The sequence below is a fragment of the Dunckerocampus dactyliophorus genome, chromosome 7 (assembly GCF_027744805.1).
Source record: "Dunckerocampus dactyliophorus isolate RoL2022-P2 chromosome 7, RoL_Ddac_1.1, whole genome shotgun sequence".
NCBI classification, from domain to species: domain Eukaryota; kingdom Metazoa; phylum Chordata; class Actinopteri; order Syngnathiformes; family Syngnathidae; genus Dunckerocampus; species Dunckerocampus dactyliophorus.
In genome coordinates this window covers 17,704,431-17,727,021 of record NC_072825.1, presented here as the reverse complement: position 1 = coordinate 17,727,021, position 22,591 = coordinate 17,704,431, and the positions used below count along the sequence as shown (strand labels likewise).

Genomic DNA, 22,591 nt, shown 5'->3' with positions numbered 1-22,591 from the left:
TTTACTTTTATTATGACAGGTGACCACACATCACTGTTATAAACATATAAACTAGGACTGTCATTGATTAAAATATTTAATCACGATTAATCCCATTTTGTTCATACTTAACTCATAATTAACATAATTAATCACAGACAGAACAATGTTTTTTATCTATACACTGTAATAAGTAGGGATGTTAATCTCTTTGTGGTAAAAGCTTCCATACGCATCTGGATAATTTGAGTTAAGATACGATTAAAAAAAGATATATTTTAAAAACAGAACAAATTGATACAGTGTAGAAACGGTTCGATTCAACGATTACATTTGTCGATGAAGGCGTTAATCTTACATTATAAAATAAAGAAGCCAATTGTATAAAAGTGTCATTCTGATAGTATAGTTCTGGGCCGCAGAAAACATTTAGGTGCAATGGCCTAAAAAAAAAAACACACACACACACACGCACACAAAAATAAAAAATGAAATAATTTGTAAATAACTACATCTTTTTTTTTTTAAAGGGTTACAAATTTTGGAAATATGGGCCATTGTTTTATTCCAAAATAAATATATATAGTTACAAATCCCACAATTTTTGCATGTTTAATGCGACTGGCGACTGGCGACTTGTTCCACAGTCCTTAAACGCACCATTTAACTTTGCAATGCATCTTCTCCCACAATGCACAGATAAAACTACTTTACTGGTTTTTCTTTCACCTCATATTTGGTCCCAAATGCTGATACAATGTGGATACAATGTCTTATTGAGATGGGCATCTGCCAGGGCTGTGAAGCTAAACTTACCATTCAAAATATCTTTTTCTTTGCCCATTTCTGCTCAATATTTGTTCCCGCTTATGCCTTCACATCAGCTGCCATGCCGCTGCGGTTCCCCAAACTACGGTGTGGGGCGAGGGTCAAACAGGAAAATTCCATTAACGCATTTTTAAAGCATTAACCTTGACACCACTAATATAAACTGATGCCCTCACAATCATTTGGACATTTTAAAAGTGTATTTACACATTTTAAACCGTTTAAGAGTGAGTTTGGTTTGGTTTGGTTTGGTTTAGTTTATTTGAACATGAAGGTTACAATGGAATACATCTCGTGAATCATTTTTTCACAGTTCCACATGTCCAAAAGGAGTAGGAAGAAGCAAAGCTTATTTAATCCTACCCCCCATCCATTCTACATCTAGTACAGTACATGTAGTTCACTTCCTGGATTCCATGTCATGTTTTCAGTGATAGTCAGGATAACACATAATAGATAACGGTGAGATAACCCTCCCCCCAAAAAAAGAGAGAACATTCATAATAATAATAATGATGACAATACTAAATAAATAAATAAATAAATAAGAACAAAGCTTTTTTTTTTTTTTTTTTTTTTAAACACAACAAAGAAAATTATATAAAAAAAAAAAAAAATAAATAAATAGAAATAAATAAATAACAAATAAAATTTAATTAAATAAATAAAAAATAAAATAAAATAAAATAAAATAGAAAATAAAATAAAATAAATAAAATAAAATAACAAACCTGACAGAACAATCAGGACTCTTCTGCCTTGTATTTGGCAAACATCAACTGCTTGTATTGTTTTTTGAATTTGCTCATCTCTGTACATTGTTTGAGTTCTTTACTCAATCCGTTCCATAATTTAATTCCACACACGGAAATGCTGTGGGTTTTCAGCGTTGTTCTCGCATATAAATGTTTTAGGTTTAATTTTCCTCTAAGATCATATTTCTCCTCTCTGATTGAGAAATACTTGATTAGATTTTTGGGTAACGAGTTATTATTAACTTTATACATTATTCTAGCGGTTTGAAGGTGTACTAAATCTGCGAATTTTAATATCTGTGATTTTAAAAATAAAGGGTTTGTATGTTCTCTATACTTGGCATTATGAATTATCCTCACAGATCTTTTTTGCAGTACAGTGAGTGAGTGAAGATTGCTTTTGTAATTATTTCCCCATATCTCCACACAATACGTTAGATATGGAAATACTAAGGAACAATACAGAGTGTGGAGTGATTTTTGATCAAGAAGATATTTTGCTTTATTCAATATAGAGATATTTCTCGCCACCTTTTGTTGTATATATTTAATATGAGATTTCCAACTCATTTTTTCATCTATTATAACCCCAAGGAATTTATATTCTTCCACTTTTTCAATATCCGTTCCATTAATTTGTATTTGGTCGTACGTGTCCTTTCTACTATTACCAAATAGCATTATTTTAGTTTTACTTAAATTCAGAGATAATCTATTCTTGTCAAACCATGACTTTAATATGACCATTTCATCCTTGACCTTTTTAATGAGTTCTTGTGTGCTTTCACCAGAACAGAAAGCAGTGGTATCATCGGCGAATAAGACCAATTTTAAGTTGTTAGTTACTTTGCAAATGTCGTTAATGTACAAGTTAAACAGTTTTGGTCCCAGTATGGACCCCTGTGGTACTCCACACGTATTGTGTAGACTCCCAGATGTATATTCTCCTCCACTCTCAGACCTTGCATTTCTCTTTGTATGGCGTTGGTAGTCTCTATCAAACTGTAAATTAGTTGATGCAGGGAGTTGGAATTCTCCACAAGTTGCTGCATCTGTTTTCCATAATCCTCCATGGTTTTCGCCATAGTATACTCACTCTTTTCCATTGAACTTCTTTCTTGCTTGTTTGCGCGGTGTTTAACCTTCTGCAAGGCTGTCGCTGTTGCTTTGTCTGTATTTCCACTCAGGTGTGTCAACTGGTTAACTGTGTCATCCTTGTAAGGTCTCGGCGGCGGTTGTGGTAATAGGTGAGCACCTCCAGTTGTCTCAGGAATCTGTTCGACATCCGTATATATGACTGAATCTGGAGTACTTCGACCAGAACTACTAGAGCCACCGCTTGTTGCGCTTCTTCTCCCTCGAGCCTTTGACATTGTTACTGTTGCTAGGTAACGCCGTCAGTTAGCCGTTGACTTGTGGTGCAATGCCTTCGGTGAATAATCTTCGTTATAACGGCGAGTTTATCTCTCACCAGTATCTCACCAAAGTCCCACCAGTCCTCGTGGGCCGAAAAAGCTGCACAGGAAAACTCCAAATGTTATCCTGTTATTGAAATCAGGCTTCAAACCGCGGCTAGCATGATAGCTTGCTTGTAACGGCTGTCGGCTCCACCTGATTGTCTCTTTTGGTGAGTTTAGTCCACTCGCGGGTCCAAGTTGAGGCAGAAGTCTCAGCACTCACTTGCAGAGTTGTAATCACAAGTTGTGATCACGAACTGTATTCACCAAGGTCGCAAAAGTTTAAAACTCCGGTAATAGTGGACGGAGCTTTTCCGTGAGCGTCCTTTTCAGACTTGTACCATTGTCCCCATGAGTTGGAATTATGTGGAAGTTGTTCAAAAACATTAATGTATATGGGGCTGTAAATGGCTGTAATGAGGCGAAAAACACTACATATGAAAGAAAGCCATTAAAAATGCATCAAACAACCACCCGAACCCCAATAAAGTGGACGAAGCCGCCAACTCACAAATATTCCAAACACAAAGGAAAGACTCTGATCGCTGGACCTTGACTATCTGAGCCAGTCAAGCACATCGGGTCATTACAGAGCAGATAACCGTTGTTAATGTATCCTTTAAGTATTTTGGCACCTGGGCCAAATGTTAGCATAACCAATCTCAAATTCTGTTTCTCTTTTGAAATTAAACGGACTGTATGGGAGTTGGTAAAAATGGATTTTTTGAACAAACCACCACCGGCTAGCGTATGTTACCAAGAGTGTTTTAAAAGAACAGATTGTGGAAAAAAAAAGTCAATATTTTTCACAAGTATGAGTTAAACTGCATAAAAAAGGTTTTCGTTTGGCTCGAACAAAATGGTCTATGGCTGTTGGTCTCAGAGGCAATCAACAATTTGCAGTCATGGTAACGTTAACTAATGTTAGTCGCTAAACTTTGCCAAATTGCTATCATTAGCTGACATTAAACATAACTAGTACATGTGCGTGTCCTGCATACTCAAAGAAGGAGGAGGCGGGATATAATGTACCATGTAACGTTCGAGTGTTGCCGCCCTCAAGGCAGTTCGAGGTACCTTTTAATAGGTATTCTTCTTAAACAATATAACATCCAAAATATAATATTGTTTGTTGTTCTTGACTCCACAATAAATGACACATTCAAAACATGCAAGTGTCTAAACATGTCTGAAATTATTATTCTATGCTCTCATCCTGACCAGAATATGAGCTTGTATCTCCGTACGAGGTCGACCACCAAGGTGTGTACGTCTCCCACGAGATTACCCACCACCAGCGCAAACGACGACGCAGGTCATTGTCTCCAGATGCATCCTCGTCAAACGCTGATGGCGGCAGTGAAATGACTTACTTCCGTGTGAGCGGCTTGGGGCAGGACTTCCACATGGAGCTGAAGGAGACCTCGGAGAGCTTGATTGCACCTGGCTTCACCATACAGGTCCTGGGAAACAACGGCACCAAGAGCCTGAGGGCTTACCACCAGGATGACCTCTGCTTTTACCAGGGGTCACTGAGGTTGAGGGTCAATTCGTCTGTGGCGCTGTCTACATGCACGGGGATGGTGAGTCTGAACGTGCCCGGGGTCAGATTGCAGGAGGGTTTGAATGAGTCGCGGGAGTCGATGAGTCAGGTCTCTGTGTGTGAATGTTTTCTCCAAAACTCCAGTCAGTACATTTAAAAGCATGCAAAGCATTTAAACTGATGTACCAAGTGATTCATAACTGAGCCATATTTGTTCAATTTGTCTCATCCTGGGACCAGTGATAGTGTAAACATAGCATTAGATGCCCTGCTGTGTTGAAGCCAATGAGAGAGAAAAAAAAGGCCTGTGATCCTTTCAGTTTCAACGCACTTATACAATCTCTGGATTCCCACAGAAACAAGACACAAAACATATGATCCTTGGAGATATTGACGAGTAAATTACAAATCAGCTGCTGAGCTGATGTGGGATTAGGGAGGACACAGTATGAAGGAAAGTGGGTTTAGTCTTGAGTAGATAAATATATCCTGAAGCTTTAGTTAAATAGCAAGAGATTGAAAACCTGTGCATTTACTGCATTGAAATGTGGGTTGATTTTGGATAAAGGTGTGTGTGTGTGTGTGTGTGTGTGTGTGTGTGTGTGTGTTCAGCTGATGCATTTGTAGGCTTATTGCTGCTGAGACAAATCCTAGCCTCTCTACCCTTGTTTTGTTCTGTGGAGACACTTGGCAGAGTTTCAGTTCTTTTCTTGGTGGTCCTGTTTGCTGCATAAAAATAATGAGGGAATGACAATAATTGAGCTTAAGTGAAGCAGCTCCACCATAAGACCACAAGTTGCAATGCTAGTCCTCTTAGCATTCAAGGGAACAAAGGACTACATTAATACAAGTGTAATCCGCTCAGCATTGAAGTGACATTCACAGTAGGCAGATCAATTCCACAATGTTATTTTTTCAAGTTCAAGCTGAAGTACAAAGCAGAAGACATGTCATTCCAATTATTTCCAGACAGTTTGAACCAGTCTGACCACATTTCCATTCATTTCCATTTTGTTGTTTTTTTATTGACTTTATTTCAATAGATTCCATGCTGGCCTTTGGTAGTTTGGGATTATCAGTCGGAAAAACCACTGCCATGTCTGAGAATTACCCTCTATAACCGCAGAGAATGGCACTCCAGGGATGCTTTGTGTGTGTCTGCATTGAAAAAGACACTAAAAGAGCCCGTCAAAAGGCAGATGCTGTAAATTCAATACAGGTGGTCCTCGGGTTACGTAGTTCCTTTCCTAGACTGAGATGGAAATCGATATTTAGTCTCATCTTATACCTAAATTGACTCCTCAGTCACTCACACTGTACAGGGAACACATTAAGAACATAAAATGAGTCGTGAAATGAGTCGACTTCGGTCGACAGTAGTAGCAGTTTTCTTTTTGCAGTGGTTTGTTGATCGACCACTTCCTCATCCTCCTTACACTTCCAGGTAGACGTTAAAATGTTAAAAGATCTTTATCCTTAATAATGGTCGCACGTGCGGCCAATATTGAGCACATATTGAGCGCGTATTCTTCTGCTGTGCACACTGTAACTAATTCTCGAGTGAATCCCGTGGTTACGGACCAATATTAAGTTTTTAATTCATTTATGGGAACGTGTACATATTCAGAAGACACATTCAAAGAGGCTGCTAATGATATGTAGTATTCTACACTGGTCACTAGGTGTCAGTAATGTTCGGTGAGACACAGAAGCGCCAGACTTGATTGCCGGAACAATACGCACAATAATCCCTAATAAAAACTCCTAATACAAAAACGGGCTGCTGTTGCTTCAGTAACCCACGCCAAGCTAAAAGTCAACTCTGAACCCCCGCCGTCACTTCCTGTCCTAGCCTCCTGACACAAGCATGGGTCTTAAATGGCTTATTTATTCTTATGATGTCTACTATATTAAGTAATATGAGTGTAAAAGTGACTATAAGGGTGCTATTTCATCTGTAGAGGGCTCTCATAATGTTAAAAAATATATATTTAGAAAACAGGTTTTCTATGGTCTAACTACGAAAACATTCCATTTACAAATAAGGAATCCTACTTGACCGAAATTCACTTATCACAGTGGAGTCTGGAACCAATTAACCTCAATAAATGAGGGATTACTGTACTACCACCAGCCCTGTACACAGTTTACTTTCATAGTGATACCACCGTCTTTTTGGAAATGTTTTCTTTATCTAGTAAAAAAAAATGTTCACCAGAGAACAAAAAGAAGACCTTGAACTTTGGTTTGGTAAATATTGACCAGATGGACCAAAATCAATATTGGTGTATGTGGAAGTATGTGACTTTCAAATGCCAGGTGAGACCATTCAGGTATTCCTTTTCTGTAATTAACTATGTAAACTGGTTTACCATAATATGGTACAAATTTAGGTTGTACAAAGAATGTTGCATTAGATTGAAACTGAAAACACTGCACAGTCTGACTAACGTTTTCACTGGATGTCTGATGGAGGGAGAAGTAGGAGGCCCTATTGGTCATTGTTACTTCCGAGGGGCAGTTTTAGTGCAGAAAACTCTTTTTAAAGGACTATTGTGTTGTAAAGCCATGTATGCATTGTCTTTGCAACTGTGCTCTGCTGGGTGTCCACAGACAGTTTATTTCAGCTTTTTTGAAAGTAAGGACTTCAACCACAAAGGTTTTCACACTTAAAAGAGAAGAATGGTTAGAATAAAAGAGGCCTATGACTCTGTCCATCATAGTCAGAAGTCAGTGGTTTAGACCGTAATATTTGAATTGGGCAAAGAGGAGTAAGAGACAGGATGATATCTTTTTTATCCCATTTTCACAGGTTGGAATGCACAACCATAACATAGTGTGTCTTTGTATGATGAGTATGATGTGAGCAAATGATCCCCACGTGGTGGCCTTCATTTCACTCTGTACCGCCTAGTTCATGCATTGCTGTGGGTCTAGTTGAAAAATCACTTCGGATTCTAAAGAAGATTCTAAATGGTTGTTATGAGAGCCACCCTATGTATTTGCCTCAAATTTTATGTAAAAATCTCAAATTTACAAGTCTGTTTTTTTTCTTTCCTGTGGATCAACACTATTTTGTGACAAGAGAAAATCCTAGGTGTCTTCCACAAATCACTTGGAGGTCGTGTGCTTTCCTCTTGTAAAATGATGGTTATGTTTCTTGCTGCAGGGCTCATATTGGTCGTAATGACAGATCGGTACGTACTCATCCAACGTCTGGGATTTCCAGGAATATTCATAATGAGCCTCATGATGTGAGTGATGCAGCTTTGAAAAGCAGAGGACCGGTTGCTACAGTCACTTTGCAAAACATGCAAGATCAATCAAATGTTATTAAAGTCAGTTGGACACATTTGTTGATGGGTCTCCATGTGGTCTAATGTGTTTTCTAGGGTAAGCCAACATATGACGTATTGCACTGACATCAGCAAGAATTCTGTGGTCTCACTGAGCCCTGTGGATGCAATGAATGCTTAAATTTAACATTGTTAACATGACTAACATTGGAGGGCATTTGTATTGCAGGACAGCGCTGCATAAATTATGCTGAAACAACTGTAGTACTTTCACTACCAAGTCAATAATTCAACATGTTTTTGATGTAAATGCCTAGAAGAAAAATGACTACACACATGGTCAGGTGCACTTTTTAATGCACTGAATACTTCCTTACTTAGTTCCGTTTTTAAGCAAACCTCCCACCCCCTTCCTGTTGCTGCTTGTCTGGATGTGCCTGACTCCATAGAGTCCAGCTGTTTGTGCCCTCCCAAGTAGTGTTTCAGCATTTTATGACTGCTATTTGCACCTAGTAGAGTGCAGCGTGTAATCTGATGACTTCGCTAGGAAAGGCAACGGAGTGACCTAATCTCTTAACATAGGGACTTGGCTTGGTGAAGGAGCGGGTGCATGTTGTTTTGCGAAAGACAGTGCTAAAACATACAGTCTGAACAGAGGAAGACATCATAACTCTTGTCTTTGGCTTGAAAAAAATTGAATTGGACCTTTCTATTTGCAGTTGTTTGCTGAGGGTGATAGACTCACCAATTTTTGGTGGTTGTTTACAAAGGAATCCCGAACTATATACTGTACAGTGAATACAGCATAAAAGGATCAATGGCAGTTCATCATGACGGAACTGTGCAAACAAAAACAGCATCTGTGATGAAAGGCATATGGTCAAGTTTATAGAATAGTTAGTTATAGAATGTAATACAGTACAGTTGTCCCTTGCCACTGAGCAGTTTGAATTTTTCCGGCTTCACTGTATCACGTTTTTTCAAAAATAAAATTAATAAATAAATAATAAATAAAATTATTAATAAACCAAGCTGTTTTGTGGTTGAATATGGCCTATTATTAGTCAAAAGATACAGTATGCATAACCTGGTAACCTGGTTACTAGGTGTCAATAATGTTACTATAATGTACGGTGAGACACAGAAGCACCAGACTTGATCGCTGCAACAACAGGCTTTTAGCGTGAGTTTAAATTATCTCACATCAGGCACAATAATCCCTAATTGCAGTAACCAACGGCAAGGTAAAACTCAACTCTGAACCCCTGAACTCACTTCCTTTATAGCGCCACCCATGAGAATTAGTCTTATTTATGTCTTAAATGGCTTATTTACTCTTATTATGTCTACTATATTGAGTAATATGAGTGTAAAGGAGACTATGGGGGTTAGTTAATGTCTAGAAGACTCCAATAATGTTGAGAACCGCATTTAGAAGGTCATAAACAGGTTTTGTATGCTCCAACCACAAAAATATTCAATTTATAAATAAGGAATCCTACTTAGCGAAAATTCACTTATCACTTATCACATCTGGAACCAATTAACCACGATAAATGGGGGATTACTGTACGTGCATGTGGTGTTGATGGAGTAGATGTTCTGTTAGCTGCATAAATATCTGCATGCTGCTCTGAAGATTTGTGGGTCATCGTCAGATGTAAACAACGGTGAAAAAAATGCTGTGTTTGGGTAAAACCTTTGACATATTTGCTGGCAATGTTCTGCTCTAATTAACCACACAGTAAGTCATTCTGCCCTTTGTTTGTCTTTGCAGTAAATAGATATATAGATATGGTCAAATGAATATGAATATGTCAGCATTTGCACAGACCGTAGAAGTCCTTTTATCAAATGGCTCCCGTCCCTGCAGCAACAATAACAGCTTCCACTCATGTGGGGTTTTGAAATGTTTCAGGGAAGTTTAGCCCATTCACCCAGAAGAGCATTTGTGGAGATCAAAGGTCACTGATGTTGGATAAGAGGGCCTAGTTCTAGTTCATCCCAACGGTATTTACTGTGGATGAGGTCAGGGCTCTCCACTCAGCCGCATGTCTTTATAGACCTTGCTTTGTGCACTGGCACACAGTCATACTAGAACAGAAAAAGGCCTTTCTCAGACAAGAAAACGTGACCACTGGTGTCAGTGAACTGTGAGCAAATGTTCCTTTCCACTGAATCTGGATTAAAATTGCATTTGGTGCAAATGTGAACGTTACCAGTCTCACACGATTGATGCTATAACAACTATTTTTGTCTTTTTTGTCTTTTTAAACTGAGTAAAAGATTGTAATCATCGGGAAAAAGCATGTTTCTGGCTGTAAATACGTTTCTTTGTCTGACAAATGATCATCATTATCTGACATGAAAACCCCGTAAACCAGTAATTGTCAAAGTGTGGGCTTCATTTGTAAGGTCCTTACTCTTGAGATACATGTATGCATTGTTGATGCACCTAGTTTTGTTTTTTTTATGCATAGTATATTCTGTGAATCATATTTGACCACTTCCTTTACAACCTTCATGAAAAAATAAGCAATGCTACTTTTGAGACTAATAACACATAAATACAGTGTGTACCAATGACTGTATCCTGTGTTATATGTTATCAGCTGCAGCCTACACAACTGTGTCGGCTTGTATTTTGAGCCTATTATTTTTACACACTCACAGCCAGACGCTGAGAGTCGATGTTCATTAAATGAGAGAAGTCAGGATCCAGATATAGCTATGCCCTGGCATGACTGACTGATGACATCTACAAACACTTGTATGTATCCACACATAGTAACATGCATACTACGCATGCTAAGGTTTCTGCTGAACTGCAAACCCAGACATGTCCACTGGTTATATATTGTACACTGTAGGCCAGCTGCTACTATGAAAAGCTGTTACTCTTTTGAAAAGCAATTCATACTTCACCCACAGATAAATGTTATTAAAATTAGCTAGCATCCAAGTAAACAGTATGTTTGAGGAAACACTACCTATTGCAGTGACTTCAGTGGCAGATGGAATTCAAATAATATTATATACAAAATATCCCAAAATAAAAAACAATATACTACCAGCACTCATAAAATACTAAGGTCTTTTTTTAAGCACAGTGTGAGCTCTGTCTGCATTTTTTGTGTGAGGTTATTTGAAGCAGCAAAGTCCCATGGACTGGGAACATATTATAAGGATATATACTATCCATCCTCACATCACTCTCTTTTTATCTGACAACTTTATTTAGATTTTCAGATAAGGTCTAACCCTGAGCAGCAAAACAGATGTTGAACATGAAGAAACATAGCCAGTAATTGAGGCGCGCCAAGTTGAATCTTGACTAATTGCCGCCAGAGACAGATAGGGAGGTTAGAGGAATAGCTGGAGAAGGTTGGGATGTTTGTGTGGAATATGTGACAGCTGCCCTTTAGGCTACTTTCCATGTCTGGTTGGAGATGTTGGACGCTTGTGCTCCAAACCTCATAAAATCAAGCAAATATAAAACTGTAATTAAGATGGTGATATGCATGTCGCTACACAGCATATTAAAAAAATGGCTAATTAATGAGATATATTACTATATAGGCCGTACAGTAGCCTAGTGGTTAGCATGTTGGCCACACAGTCAGGAGATCGGGAAGATCTGGGTTCGAATCTACGTTGGGCATCTCTTTCTCCGGGTACTCCGGTTTCCTCCCACATTCCAAAAACATGCATGTTAGGTTAATTGGCGACTCTAAATTGTCCATAGGTATGAATGTGAGTGTGAATGGTTGTTTGTCTATATGTGCCCTGCCATTGACTGGCGACCAGTCCAGGGTGTACCCTGCCTCTCGCCTGAAGTCAGCTGGGATAGGCTGCAGCATACCCACAACCCCAGTGAGGATAAGCAGCATAGAAAATAGATGGATATTGCTATTTAAGATGTTATACTAATTTGCTTTGTCTCCTATAACACAAAAGTAAGATGTCAATGTTTTGTTCAGATACTATAGCTTAGCATATGGGTTTATTTTAGCATGCCCCCCACCACATCCTTCCATTTTTCTGTAAGGGTGGAAAAGTTTGGATACCCCTGCTGTACATGGTCACCAGCCACATCATTAGGTACACTTGCAGGTTAAAGAGCCACTCTTTTTAGAATAACTGGACTTTGCATCTTGCCTCCAGACAGGTTTGATCCGCACTCAGGATGCAGACTACTTCCTGAGGCCAGTATCCCGCCAGGTTGCCCATGGAGAAAACTTCACGGCACCTTCCAGCCACCAGCCACACATCCTGTACAAGAGTAACAGGGACACCCAGGCAGGGGACAGAGGCCATCACCCTCGGGGGCTTCAGAAGAGATCCCCAGATTCGGCTCCTCACAAGTCAGAAAGGAGCTTAGCAACCAAAAGCCAAACCGACTCGCAGGCAGATGAAGAAGACCTGCAGAGAAACCAGCAGAGTGAACCTCCCGGCAATCATGACAAACGTGATGACCAGCAGGAGCATCATGCCGGAAGCAATTACCATAACAGCCATTGGCAAGATGATGACTACACGCACAAGGACAGGCAGAGGCAGCACTTCTGCGGAAGACGGAAGAAATGTATGTAAGGGAATTTTTTTCATTTTATTGTGTGACAAGATTTGGCCACATTTTTTTTTGTAGTAGTGGTACTGTTGTCATAGAATATTTAAAATATGCATTTTGTTAATATTAGCATGCTTCAGAAACATGGCATGCACTGTCAGTGGAGACCTTTAGTCTCAGGAGATGTAATAGTCTTGTGAGATTTGACGTCAAGTATGATGATGGTTAGAGTTTTTGTCTTTAGAGGTGTAGAGTATTTTTAACTATGCGATATGTTTCTAAATTGTACAACCTTTGGTAATGTTCAAATTTTAAAGGTCTACAGTAATCTACAGTAAGTCTACAGTAATCCCTCGGTTAATTGGTTCCAGAGGATTTTCGCAAAGTTGGATCGCGTCTTTATAAATTGAATATTTTCATAGTTATGGAGTATAACCTGTTTACGATCTTCTAGATACAATTTGTGACATTATTAGTTCGTGTTCAATTTATTAATATTGACTCCTACTTCACAGAAATTCACATATCATGGCCGGGTCTGGAACTAATTAACTGCGATAAACACGGGATGACTGTAGCTCCAAATTACTGAGCTACTGCTTTTTCTTTTCTGACCAGTTCCTCACCCACAGAATTTGTCGCTTCTTTTGTGCTTGTTGAAGACTTAGCGGAGATACTACTCTGCACCCCCTCCTTCATGCACAAAGAGGGGCGGGGCAGGAGGCCACCTCAGTGATGACTGAGACCTCCGTGTTAAGAGATCAAATCCAATCAATATCTACATGAATGATATGTTTGTTTTTGATATTGTACTTAAAAGAAATATCGATATAGTGATAATATTGCTATATCACCCAGCCCTAATTATGTTAATGATAATTTAAACCTGCAATAAAAGTCTGTTGTTCTGGCAATCACATCTGGTTACCTAGGGACCAGGGTAGAATACTACATTCACAATATGAATGCGTCTTCTTAACGGCTTCTGATTGTATTTTAGTTAATTTAGCCTGTTTATGTTTATGAAAATGCTCAATTTAGGACAAATATATGTACAATTTGCTGAAATATCTTTCTAAGTTAGTGCCATTTGTATGATAGTGGTTCACATAGCTGACTTCCAGCTGCGCGGATGCTGATTCACTTTAGTCCATTCCAAACTTAACTGTAAAGAGTGGATGGTTAGAGCTGTATACGTGCTCACTTCAACTTCATTGTTAACTTCAGCAGCATGTACAATCATCATTACACACACTGGCCAGGGTCACTTTCTGTAATATGTCTCCATTAAATTGTTCCCTCTGCTCAGACCTGTGTTGCCTAGGAACCAATCCTGTTGCAACAGACGCTACCTTTTCTACGAGTTCTTTCTTGAATTCAATAGTGTTTCTCACCTTCATGATCAAAGTTATGGCACTTTTTTGAAGTCATACTCAAAAAAAAAAAAAAAAAGCACAGACTGTCTGAAAGCTTATTCGTCTAACACTCAGAAATACCCAGTGTGCTTGAACACCTCATCCATGCAGGTCGCACAGCGCTTTAGAGGAGACGGATACTGAGTTGTTCATTGTTCTGAATGTGTTCTATGAATAACCAAATCACATCCACATGCATAGTAAAGATGATTAAAGAATTCCCTTACCGGTATCTGTCTATAGTGTCCCAACTCTAAAAGAACCACTCTATATAAGCGACTGAGTTACCAAGGTGTGGAGGCTTTGTTTGGGCACTTGATTCCGCAGAATGATACACGGGTAAACGGACTATGAATAATCCCTTTTGAGTTGTAGAAAAAAAATGTTACCCTCTTTGCTCTATGCAATCCTTGGGAAAACCATCACCGCCACCATTGCATGTGGTGACAGGTTTCTACCAAATACAAGTATCTCCATTTATGTTATGGTTGACATGACCTGTGGAGGGTTATGGGAACTAAATGTATTTAGTTAAAATTCACATGACACAGTGATTAATGTTTTTACTGGAGAAATGACCTCAATATCAGTTAACATTGGCTGTGTCATAGAAGTCTGAATGGGTACCACCACCATTAACCTGCAGAACTCCAGCTGTCTGTCCCTGGTGAAAACACACTGCATGTTTTCATTCCCTCAGGGTGACATCAGTGAACACCTGCGCTGTGTTTTAGTCACAAAGCCACATAGGGTGCTCACCTGCCTACTGTCTACATAAGCAAACGTTCAATCTAGACAGCGTTGGGTGGTAATTGTAGTAACTAGAAACAAGGAGACTACGGATTAAGCTGCATTTGTTTGAGGATACAGTTTTGTATAAATAATTGATGGAGTTGTGCTCATCAGGAGATGATGGACACAGATAAAACTGTGTTTTTTTCTCAGATTTAAATTTGAAGCAGATGTCTCTCTCGAGTATTGTTCTTACAGCAACATGTCACTTTTTTTCACACCCGTTTATTGTCCATTATCACATTGTAATCATATAATGTGTACCACCTCACATATATAATGGGAGTAAAACATCACTATAAGCTGCCAGATTCAACAAAGTTATAAAGTTAATCAATCAGAAATGTTGTCAACTAAATGAAGCATATGACACCTTCTCCAAACCTACAGAGATGTTTACAAGGATCTTTTATTACGTATATGTATAATATGTATATTTATATACTTTGACAAAGTTTACTTATTCTTACAACCTTTTTAAAACTAAATAATTTTGAAGGAACTTCCACTTGCTTGGCTAATGAATGTCTATACATGTTTTTCCAGACATGCCCAAACCTCCAACGGAGGATCTCTTCCTACTTCCAGATGAGTACAAGTTCATTCCCAGGAACAAGAGGGCAGTTTTCATGAAGAACCAAAGTAACCAAAAGCTCAATGTGGAAACTCTGGTGGTAGTAGACAGAAAGATGATGGACAACCATGGCCATGAGAACATTACCACTTATGTTCTAACTGTGCTCAATATGGTGAGATGAAACTTTCTTGTACAGTTGTTGTGTCCCGACAGAAATGCATTGATTCAATTGAAATCTTGTTTACCAGGTTGTTTTTGTGGCCCCTGGAGGATTTGACTCAGTTCATAGAGTTTTTGTTTGGTGTCAGCATTTGTTACATATACAGTCATGGATAAAATTTTATACCAGTTCAAAGGTCAAATCAGTTAATTGTCACCTTATGACAACTCTTCAAATTGGTTGAAAGGATTTGGCTTTGTCTGTGCAAAAGGTTTTAGTGATTTTGAATGTTGTCAGATCCAACTTACATGGAGTAGCTGGGGTCAGAGGTCAAAATGTTGCATGTTTCTTGTCAGTGCTCAAGCAGTTGCGACTTTCAAGAGATGGTCCTCACTGCTACTTGGAGATAGCGTCCCGCTGATGACAGGCTGTCATCTGCCAATTTTTTAGTTGTGTAACATATACTACTGGGTGGCACAAATATTTACTTTTTTAAAATCATTACTCTTATGCTTATATTAAGGGGTGCGATTCCTTTTTTTCTTTGGATTTTCACTTTGGCATAAGCGTCTCTTAGCATCCATACGCAATTTCCAAAGGAATTAGATTTTTTTTGACATTTAAAAAAAAATGATACATGTAGTCATGCTAACTTTTGTTTGTTTTAAAGTGTGGGGCAAGGAGACAACCTTATGTACTCTGACTCTAATTTGGGGTTAAGTGACTGCCATTCTCACTTATCAGAGAGAACCCATCTAAAAACATGACACTGATATCGGGGTGAGCTCATGACCGCAGAGCTCAAAGTGTCCCCTCGTCACTCTCAGCTGATCTGCAAGCAAATTCCATCACGCTCATTTCGCTCCTTAATGACTGACTGACAAACCCAAAGATAATCCATCTATTTTGAAAACATGGCTCCTACATCCATACCCAGTTAGAGCAATCACAGCCTGCCTCACAGTCACCTAAACGCAGGATGGAGTTTGACAGACAACCCTGACCTCACCAATTCCCATAGGTCTCTAATAGCTAATCAATGTTTGATAATCCATTCCCTCAATTGCAAAGTCATATCATGATCGTAAGGACCGACACAACCATGATTACATGTACATTTATTTTCGTAATCAGCTTTAAAACATGGAATACATAAGATAAACCTTTATTAGTCCCGTAATGCGGCGGGCTGAGTGAAAAAAATGTGATTCACTGTAGCTGTTTAGGAATTTGACAGTCTTGTGTTTCAGGAGATCTCAGCTTTAGGTAAATGGTTTTGATTGCCTCTTTGACCTCAGAGTTTTCACTTCAATTCGGTAACAAAACACAGCTCTGAGTCAATCCATGTGTCAGTGCGGGAAAAAACCCAAACATTAGGAACATAAGGAAGGAATGAGCGTTTCCCGATGAGATAAAGACACAGTGACAGGTACCTGTGGTATTTACTCAGCCTGATTGAAAGACAAGGTGAGCGAGAGCACAAGATCAAGAGACCATTAAGACTCTAAATGAGGGCCACATACTTGCACTCTTAAGGGGCAACAGTAGTTTCAAGTGTCAAATTTGCTGATTATTCATTTTAGAAAAGGAGGCATATACGGTCGTCCTTCGCCACTAAATAATTATTTTTCGTGGTTGAATACGACCTGTTATCGGTCAAAAAATATGCAAATGTTACATATTTTACTCCTACATTAAGCCTTTTCAAGTGTAAAAATGGCTAAATGAACTAAAATAAAAATATAAGGGATTCAAAAGGCGCATTCAAAGACATTAATGAAATGTAGTATTTTATACTAGTCAGCCTGTGTCAGTAATGTTCAGTGAGACACACAGTCACCAGACGTGATAGCTGGAACAACAGGCTTTTATTGCATGTTTGAATTACCTCACAACAGGCACAATAATCCCGAATTAAAATCTGTAATAAAACTACAGGCTACTTTTGCGGCCATTAACCACACAAAGCTGAAACTCAACTCTGAATCCTCGACTCACTTCCTGTCCGTCTTTCTTTCAGGACCCCTAGGGAACACATTTATAACAAGAAGTCTTATGTCTTAAATGGCTTATTTACTCTTATGTATAATGTGTTGGATATCCATCCATCCATCCATTTTCTAGGCTGCTTACCCTGATTAGGGCTGTGGGTATGCTGGAGCCTATCCCAGCTGACTTCGGGTGAAAGGCGGGGTACACCCTGGACTCGCCAGCCAATCGCAGGGCACATATAGAGAAACAACCATTCACACTCACATTCATACCTATGGACAATTTAGAGTCGGCAATTAACCTAACATGCATGTTTTTGGAATGTGGGAGAAAACCGGAGTATCCGGAGAAAACCCACGCACGCACGGGGAAAACATGCAAACTCCACACAGAAATGCCCAGCGGAGATTCGGACCCAGATCTTCCCGATCTCCTGACTGTGTGGCTTGTGTGATGCCAAATGTGTTGAATATTATGAGTGTAAAAGTGAACATAGGGGTGTTATTTACTGTCTAGAAGGCTCTAAAAATGTTAAAACCTCGTATTTAGAAGGTTGTAAACAGGTTTTCTATGCTATAACTACGAAAATATTCAATTTATAAATAAGGAATCCTACTTCACAGAAACGCACTTATCACGGTCAGGTCTGGAACCAATTAACCGTGATAAACGAGGGATTACCGTAGTGCATCTTTTTCTGTCCGGACATACTTTTGATTTAATGACTTTTTGTGCTTGTCCGCAGTGTGTATACAGTATGTAAATTAGTTTTTAAAAAATATATGTCTGCATGTCTTATAGGTGTCCAGTCTCTTTAAAGACGGTACCATAGGAGGAAGCATCAACATTGTAATAGTGGGACTTGTGCTTCTAGATGAGGAGCAGGTGAGAACATTTTGAACACGTAACAAAGAAGAAAACCTGTTCTGGCACTGAGCAGCAAAGCCTTGTCAACATGTATTTAAGAGTTTCAGAGGAAAGAAGCAGATTCAGGTTTCCATTTATAGAACTTTTTTGAGTCTTCTTTCAAGGATGCTAACGGGACGTTTTGTGATGAAATTACATGAAGAACACTGCTGGACTCACGCAGTGCATGAGGCAACAAGACATGCGCCATATTGTATTTTAACCGGAAAATGTATGCAAACCGGGACGGATGCTAACCGTGGTTTCCACAGCACTACAAAAATTCGACTTAAAAAAAATTAAAAATAAAGTACACTAAAAATTTGACTTGGCATCATGGGAACGTAATTCCTTCATAACCTTCTCATCTGGCACCTGCAAAATCTACTGAGATCCAATACATACATTCTAGCTCTAAAAAGATAGTAAATAACAAGGCTAAGTTTTGATGTGAGAGTTATTAATTTAACAATATTTTTATATAAGTGATGTAGCTTGCAATGGTATAAAGCTGCACTGCTGACAGGTGTTACAAGATTTAGCTGCTTGAACAACTGCTCAAAACTGTCCATGATAGTTTCCTAAACGCAGAATTTCGAATGGGCTACTTTTTTCCAATCTTGTTCTGGATCTCTTTAGATGCTGCACGTGTACTGTCCTGCATTTGCATTCTCATTTACAGTGTCATCATGAAGAACAACTTGAATTCTCCTGCCTGTCATTATGTCACAGGATGGACTGGTGATCAGCCACCATGCAGACCACACACTGAACAGTTTCTGCCAGTGGCAGTCCACTCTCGGAGGCCGAGAGGGTCAACGTCATGACCACGCCATTCTCCTCACAGGATTCGACATCTGCTCCTGGAAGAATGAACCATGTGACACTCTGGGTATGACAAACAATACATAACAATCTTTCCTTTATGTTCTGAAATGTGAACGCAGCTGTGAAAGTAGAACGATGTGGCACAAAGGCATGTTTTGATAAGGTCACATGAATATCAACTCTTCTTCGTATTCTTTTTTTTTAAATTGTTCTTATACCACAAGCATTTATCCATTCTGTTCGTTTCCTTCTGAGAATATGCCCCTGTCCTTTGTCACACACAAAAACACACGCTGAAAATAGTTGCTGCTTTCTAATGCAGTTGAAAAGAATCTGAATCTGAGCTTGACTCAAACTACATACTCGAGATACCTAATTAGTTCCAGACCTTTGCAGAATAACGCATACAAGGAATAATACGAATTAGAATTATTATTGTTTTTAATTTGACCGCAGGGTATTCATTAGTGTTTTTTGCTGTGTTATCTACAATTCGATGTGTTCACACACAAACAATACCACAATCTTGAGTGAGTGCTGTCTACCAAAATAACAGCAGCTCCTTTGGCGGTAATGACAATCCTACCACATTGTTGTCCTTCACACTGTGAGAAAACCAGTCCATTTAGTGTTCCTGGGATGCTGCAACATATGTGTGTACACACACACACACACAGATTCAATTTGGACTTCAAAGTGTTGAGGCTGAGAGAAAAGGTTCAAAGGTGTCTGTTTGTGTGTGTCAATGACTCTTTACATGTTGTCAAAAAAGAGTTAATTCCGGCTTTTGGTATTCTTAAAAGCGGAAGGCCGCCAAATGACCACAACACATGCTCAATTAAAGAAGGAGCTACTTGTGTTAAACGGCAGTTCTCATGATAAAATGACCTGCTGATTTTAAATGTCCGGATCTGGGGCGACAGATTAGATTCTTTAGTTTCGCTTCCCCCTCACTTTGGAACCGCACCCGCCCGTAACTGCACTGACCTATCCACCTTCAAGACTTATTCTGTACTCATTCTTTAAACTTGCTTTTAATGTTTAATGCTTCCATCAGTGCTCAGTGCTTAGTTATTCGGTGCTTAGTTATTCTCATTGAACTCTGCAATTGATATTTTCTGTATTTTATTGCTTTATTGTACATTGTATTGATTTCATTTGCTCGTTTTATTGTAAAGTTTTTAGAAAAGCGCTTCTAAATAAAATTGTATTGTCATTATTTATTATATTAAAATTAGTGATATACATGAGAACATTTTCATTTGAATGGTTTTGCCATATGCTTGCTTTAAAGTTCCAAAATAAGAAAACACAAAACTAAATTCTACCAAGAGATTTTGTTTCTCAGACATAAAAGCATTAAGTGCGTCCCTGAGGATCTTTTTGATTCTGACCCAAATGTGCTGTATAGGCATCTTTGCGTGGAGAACAGACAAGTGGATAGTGGACACCCATCCATAAAAAGGGGTTAAACTGTTAAACAAAAGTGGGAAAAAAATGTATGGCTTGCCGTATTTATATTTCTTTGTCTGTCCATAGGTTAGCTGGCCACTTTCTGGTTCATTAAAGCGGATGTAAAATGACTGGACCATACCTTTTGTGATTATGGAGCAGGGGCAGTGCTTGCAAAGTGATTCAAAAAGCAAGACATAACAAAATAAAGTAATCGTAACAAAACAATTAGGGCTATGTGGGTGTGTTTGTAAGTAACAATTGTATTGATTTTCCATTATATCTGATTGTTGAGGTAGACGGGGTCAAAAAGTACACGTACATGTTGCTTTTCAGAAGAGAATGCAATTGTAACGTGGAGGTGTAATGCAAAATTGTGTTACTGTTTTTTTTAAAGGTTTTGCTCCCATAAGCGGCATGTGCAGCAAGTACAGGAGCTGCACCATTAATGAGGACACAGGTCTAGGCTTGGCATTCACCATTGCACATGAATCTGGACACAAGTAAGAACTTCTAACTCTGTCGTGATGACGACAATAATCATTTCTCGCTACATAGATTATCAACCTTTTGTTTCAATTCCTCAGTTTTGGAATGGTCCATGATGGTGAAGGAAACATTTGCAAGAAATCAGAAGGAAACATCATGTCTCCCACATTAGCAGGGCACAATGGTATCTTCTCGTGGTCCGCATGCAGCCGCCAGTACCTCAGCCGCTTTCTCAAGTAAGAAAACATAGCTTTATCATTGTACACCATTTTCCATCTATTTATTTCTCTACATCCGAGGTTCCCAATACGGGGTACGCCAATTGTAATAGGAGGTACGTGAATAAAAATGAAAAACAATTAGCGCCTAAAACTCACAATTATCAGTGCCTCACAGCGCAAGGAGAACGAAGCAGAAGGCCGGAAGGAGACAGAGCATGAAGCTGTTCAATGCTCTGTGTTCATCATATGAACAAAACAGTAAATTTGATGATTATTTTGTGTATTTAGAGTGTTTAATATTTAAGATTTCGTTTACGTTGGTATTTCAATCCTTGGAGCCCAGCAATGAAAACCTGTCACTGTGAGTGGGGATTCCCCCGAAAATTAGGCTTTATCTCTGGTTGTATGTACGTTTCTACTTTGGATACTGCTTTATCATAATTGTTAGACTTTCCCCTTCAATTTGGTATTAAATTATTATGCAGACTTAAACCATAGCCATCACAAGTGGACAAAAAAGTGAAGCTCAAATTCAACCCATTCATACGGAAGGATGCCAACATCAGACCGGAATGTAAGTTTTATAGGATGATTACTTATCTATTTATCAGTGCTCATGTGAAACAAAATACACCTTTTTGACCCAGAATTGCTATCAAAATAATTAACCAATGAATTATGTTCAATATTTCAAGTTAATTAAAGTAAAAAGGTTTATGTTTTTTAACTGTGCAGGAGTAGGGGGTGCATGGCTTCAGATAAAATGTCTGAAGGCGTATGCAACTGTAAAAAGTTTGGGAACCACTGCTCTACATCTTATTATTCCGCCACATTTTTTGTCCGCTAATTCCTGCCATATTTCTCAACCGATTCTAACCAATCCAAAACCAAAATGTTCAGCTCATTTAGGATATGTTGTCTATCTGTCAGGACTTTTCAAAAAATTCTCACATTTGCTGTAATTGCATATTTTCTGTGACAATATTCCCATGGAAAAAGGCAACCCGGTGGTTGCTGGTTCGTTCCTTGATCCCACTGTAATCATTCAACTTAGTCATACATTTTAACATTCAGGCTGCATTTTTGCTTTTCAAAATTTCAAATTTTGATGTTTTTAGTCTGCTAAACACAAATGGACAAATTAAATCGTGCCTCCTACTGGTGAAAAAATCATTTTACATTTTCCATGACTGTAATATGTTACTTATGTTACTTATTCTACAGGGTGAAATGGCTCAAGTGGTAGATTGGTCTTCTCCCTACCAGATACTTGCTGTTTTGTTCCACATATTTATATATTTCAGCAACCATTCTCCATTTTTACATTGCAA

General features: G+C 38.7%; 1 protein-coding gene across 2 annotated transcripts in view; it reads left to right on the top strand.

Moving 5' to 3' along the window:
* The window catches only part of LOC129185646 (A disintegrin and metalloproteinase with thrombospondin motifs 16), a 64,252-nt gene that overhangs the window by 4,039 nt on the left and 37,622 nt on the right, over nt 1–22,591 (top strand). Inside the window, exons 3-9 of one of the 2 annotated variants that reach the window (XM_054782973.1) lie at nt 4,244–4,602; nt 12,023–12,443; nt 15,182–15,384; nt 18,166–18,249; nt 19,003–19,162; nt 20,948–21,053; nt 21,138–21,275. In XM_054782973.1, coding sequence (XP_054638948.1) covers nt 4,244–4,602; nt 12,023–12,443; nt 15,182–15,384; nt 18,166–18,249; nt 19,003–19,162; nt 20,948–21,053; nt 21,138–21,275 — 1,471 coding nt within the window. Of the gene's footprint in view, nt 1–4,243; nt 4,603–12,022; nt 12,448–15,181; nt 15,385–18,165; nt 18,250–19,002; nt 19,163–20,947; nt 21,054–21,137; nt 21,276–22,591 lie in introns of those variants that run through there. The other variant, XM_054782974.1, reaches the window with a different exon arrangement.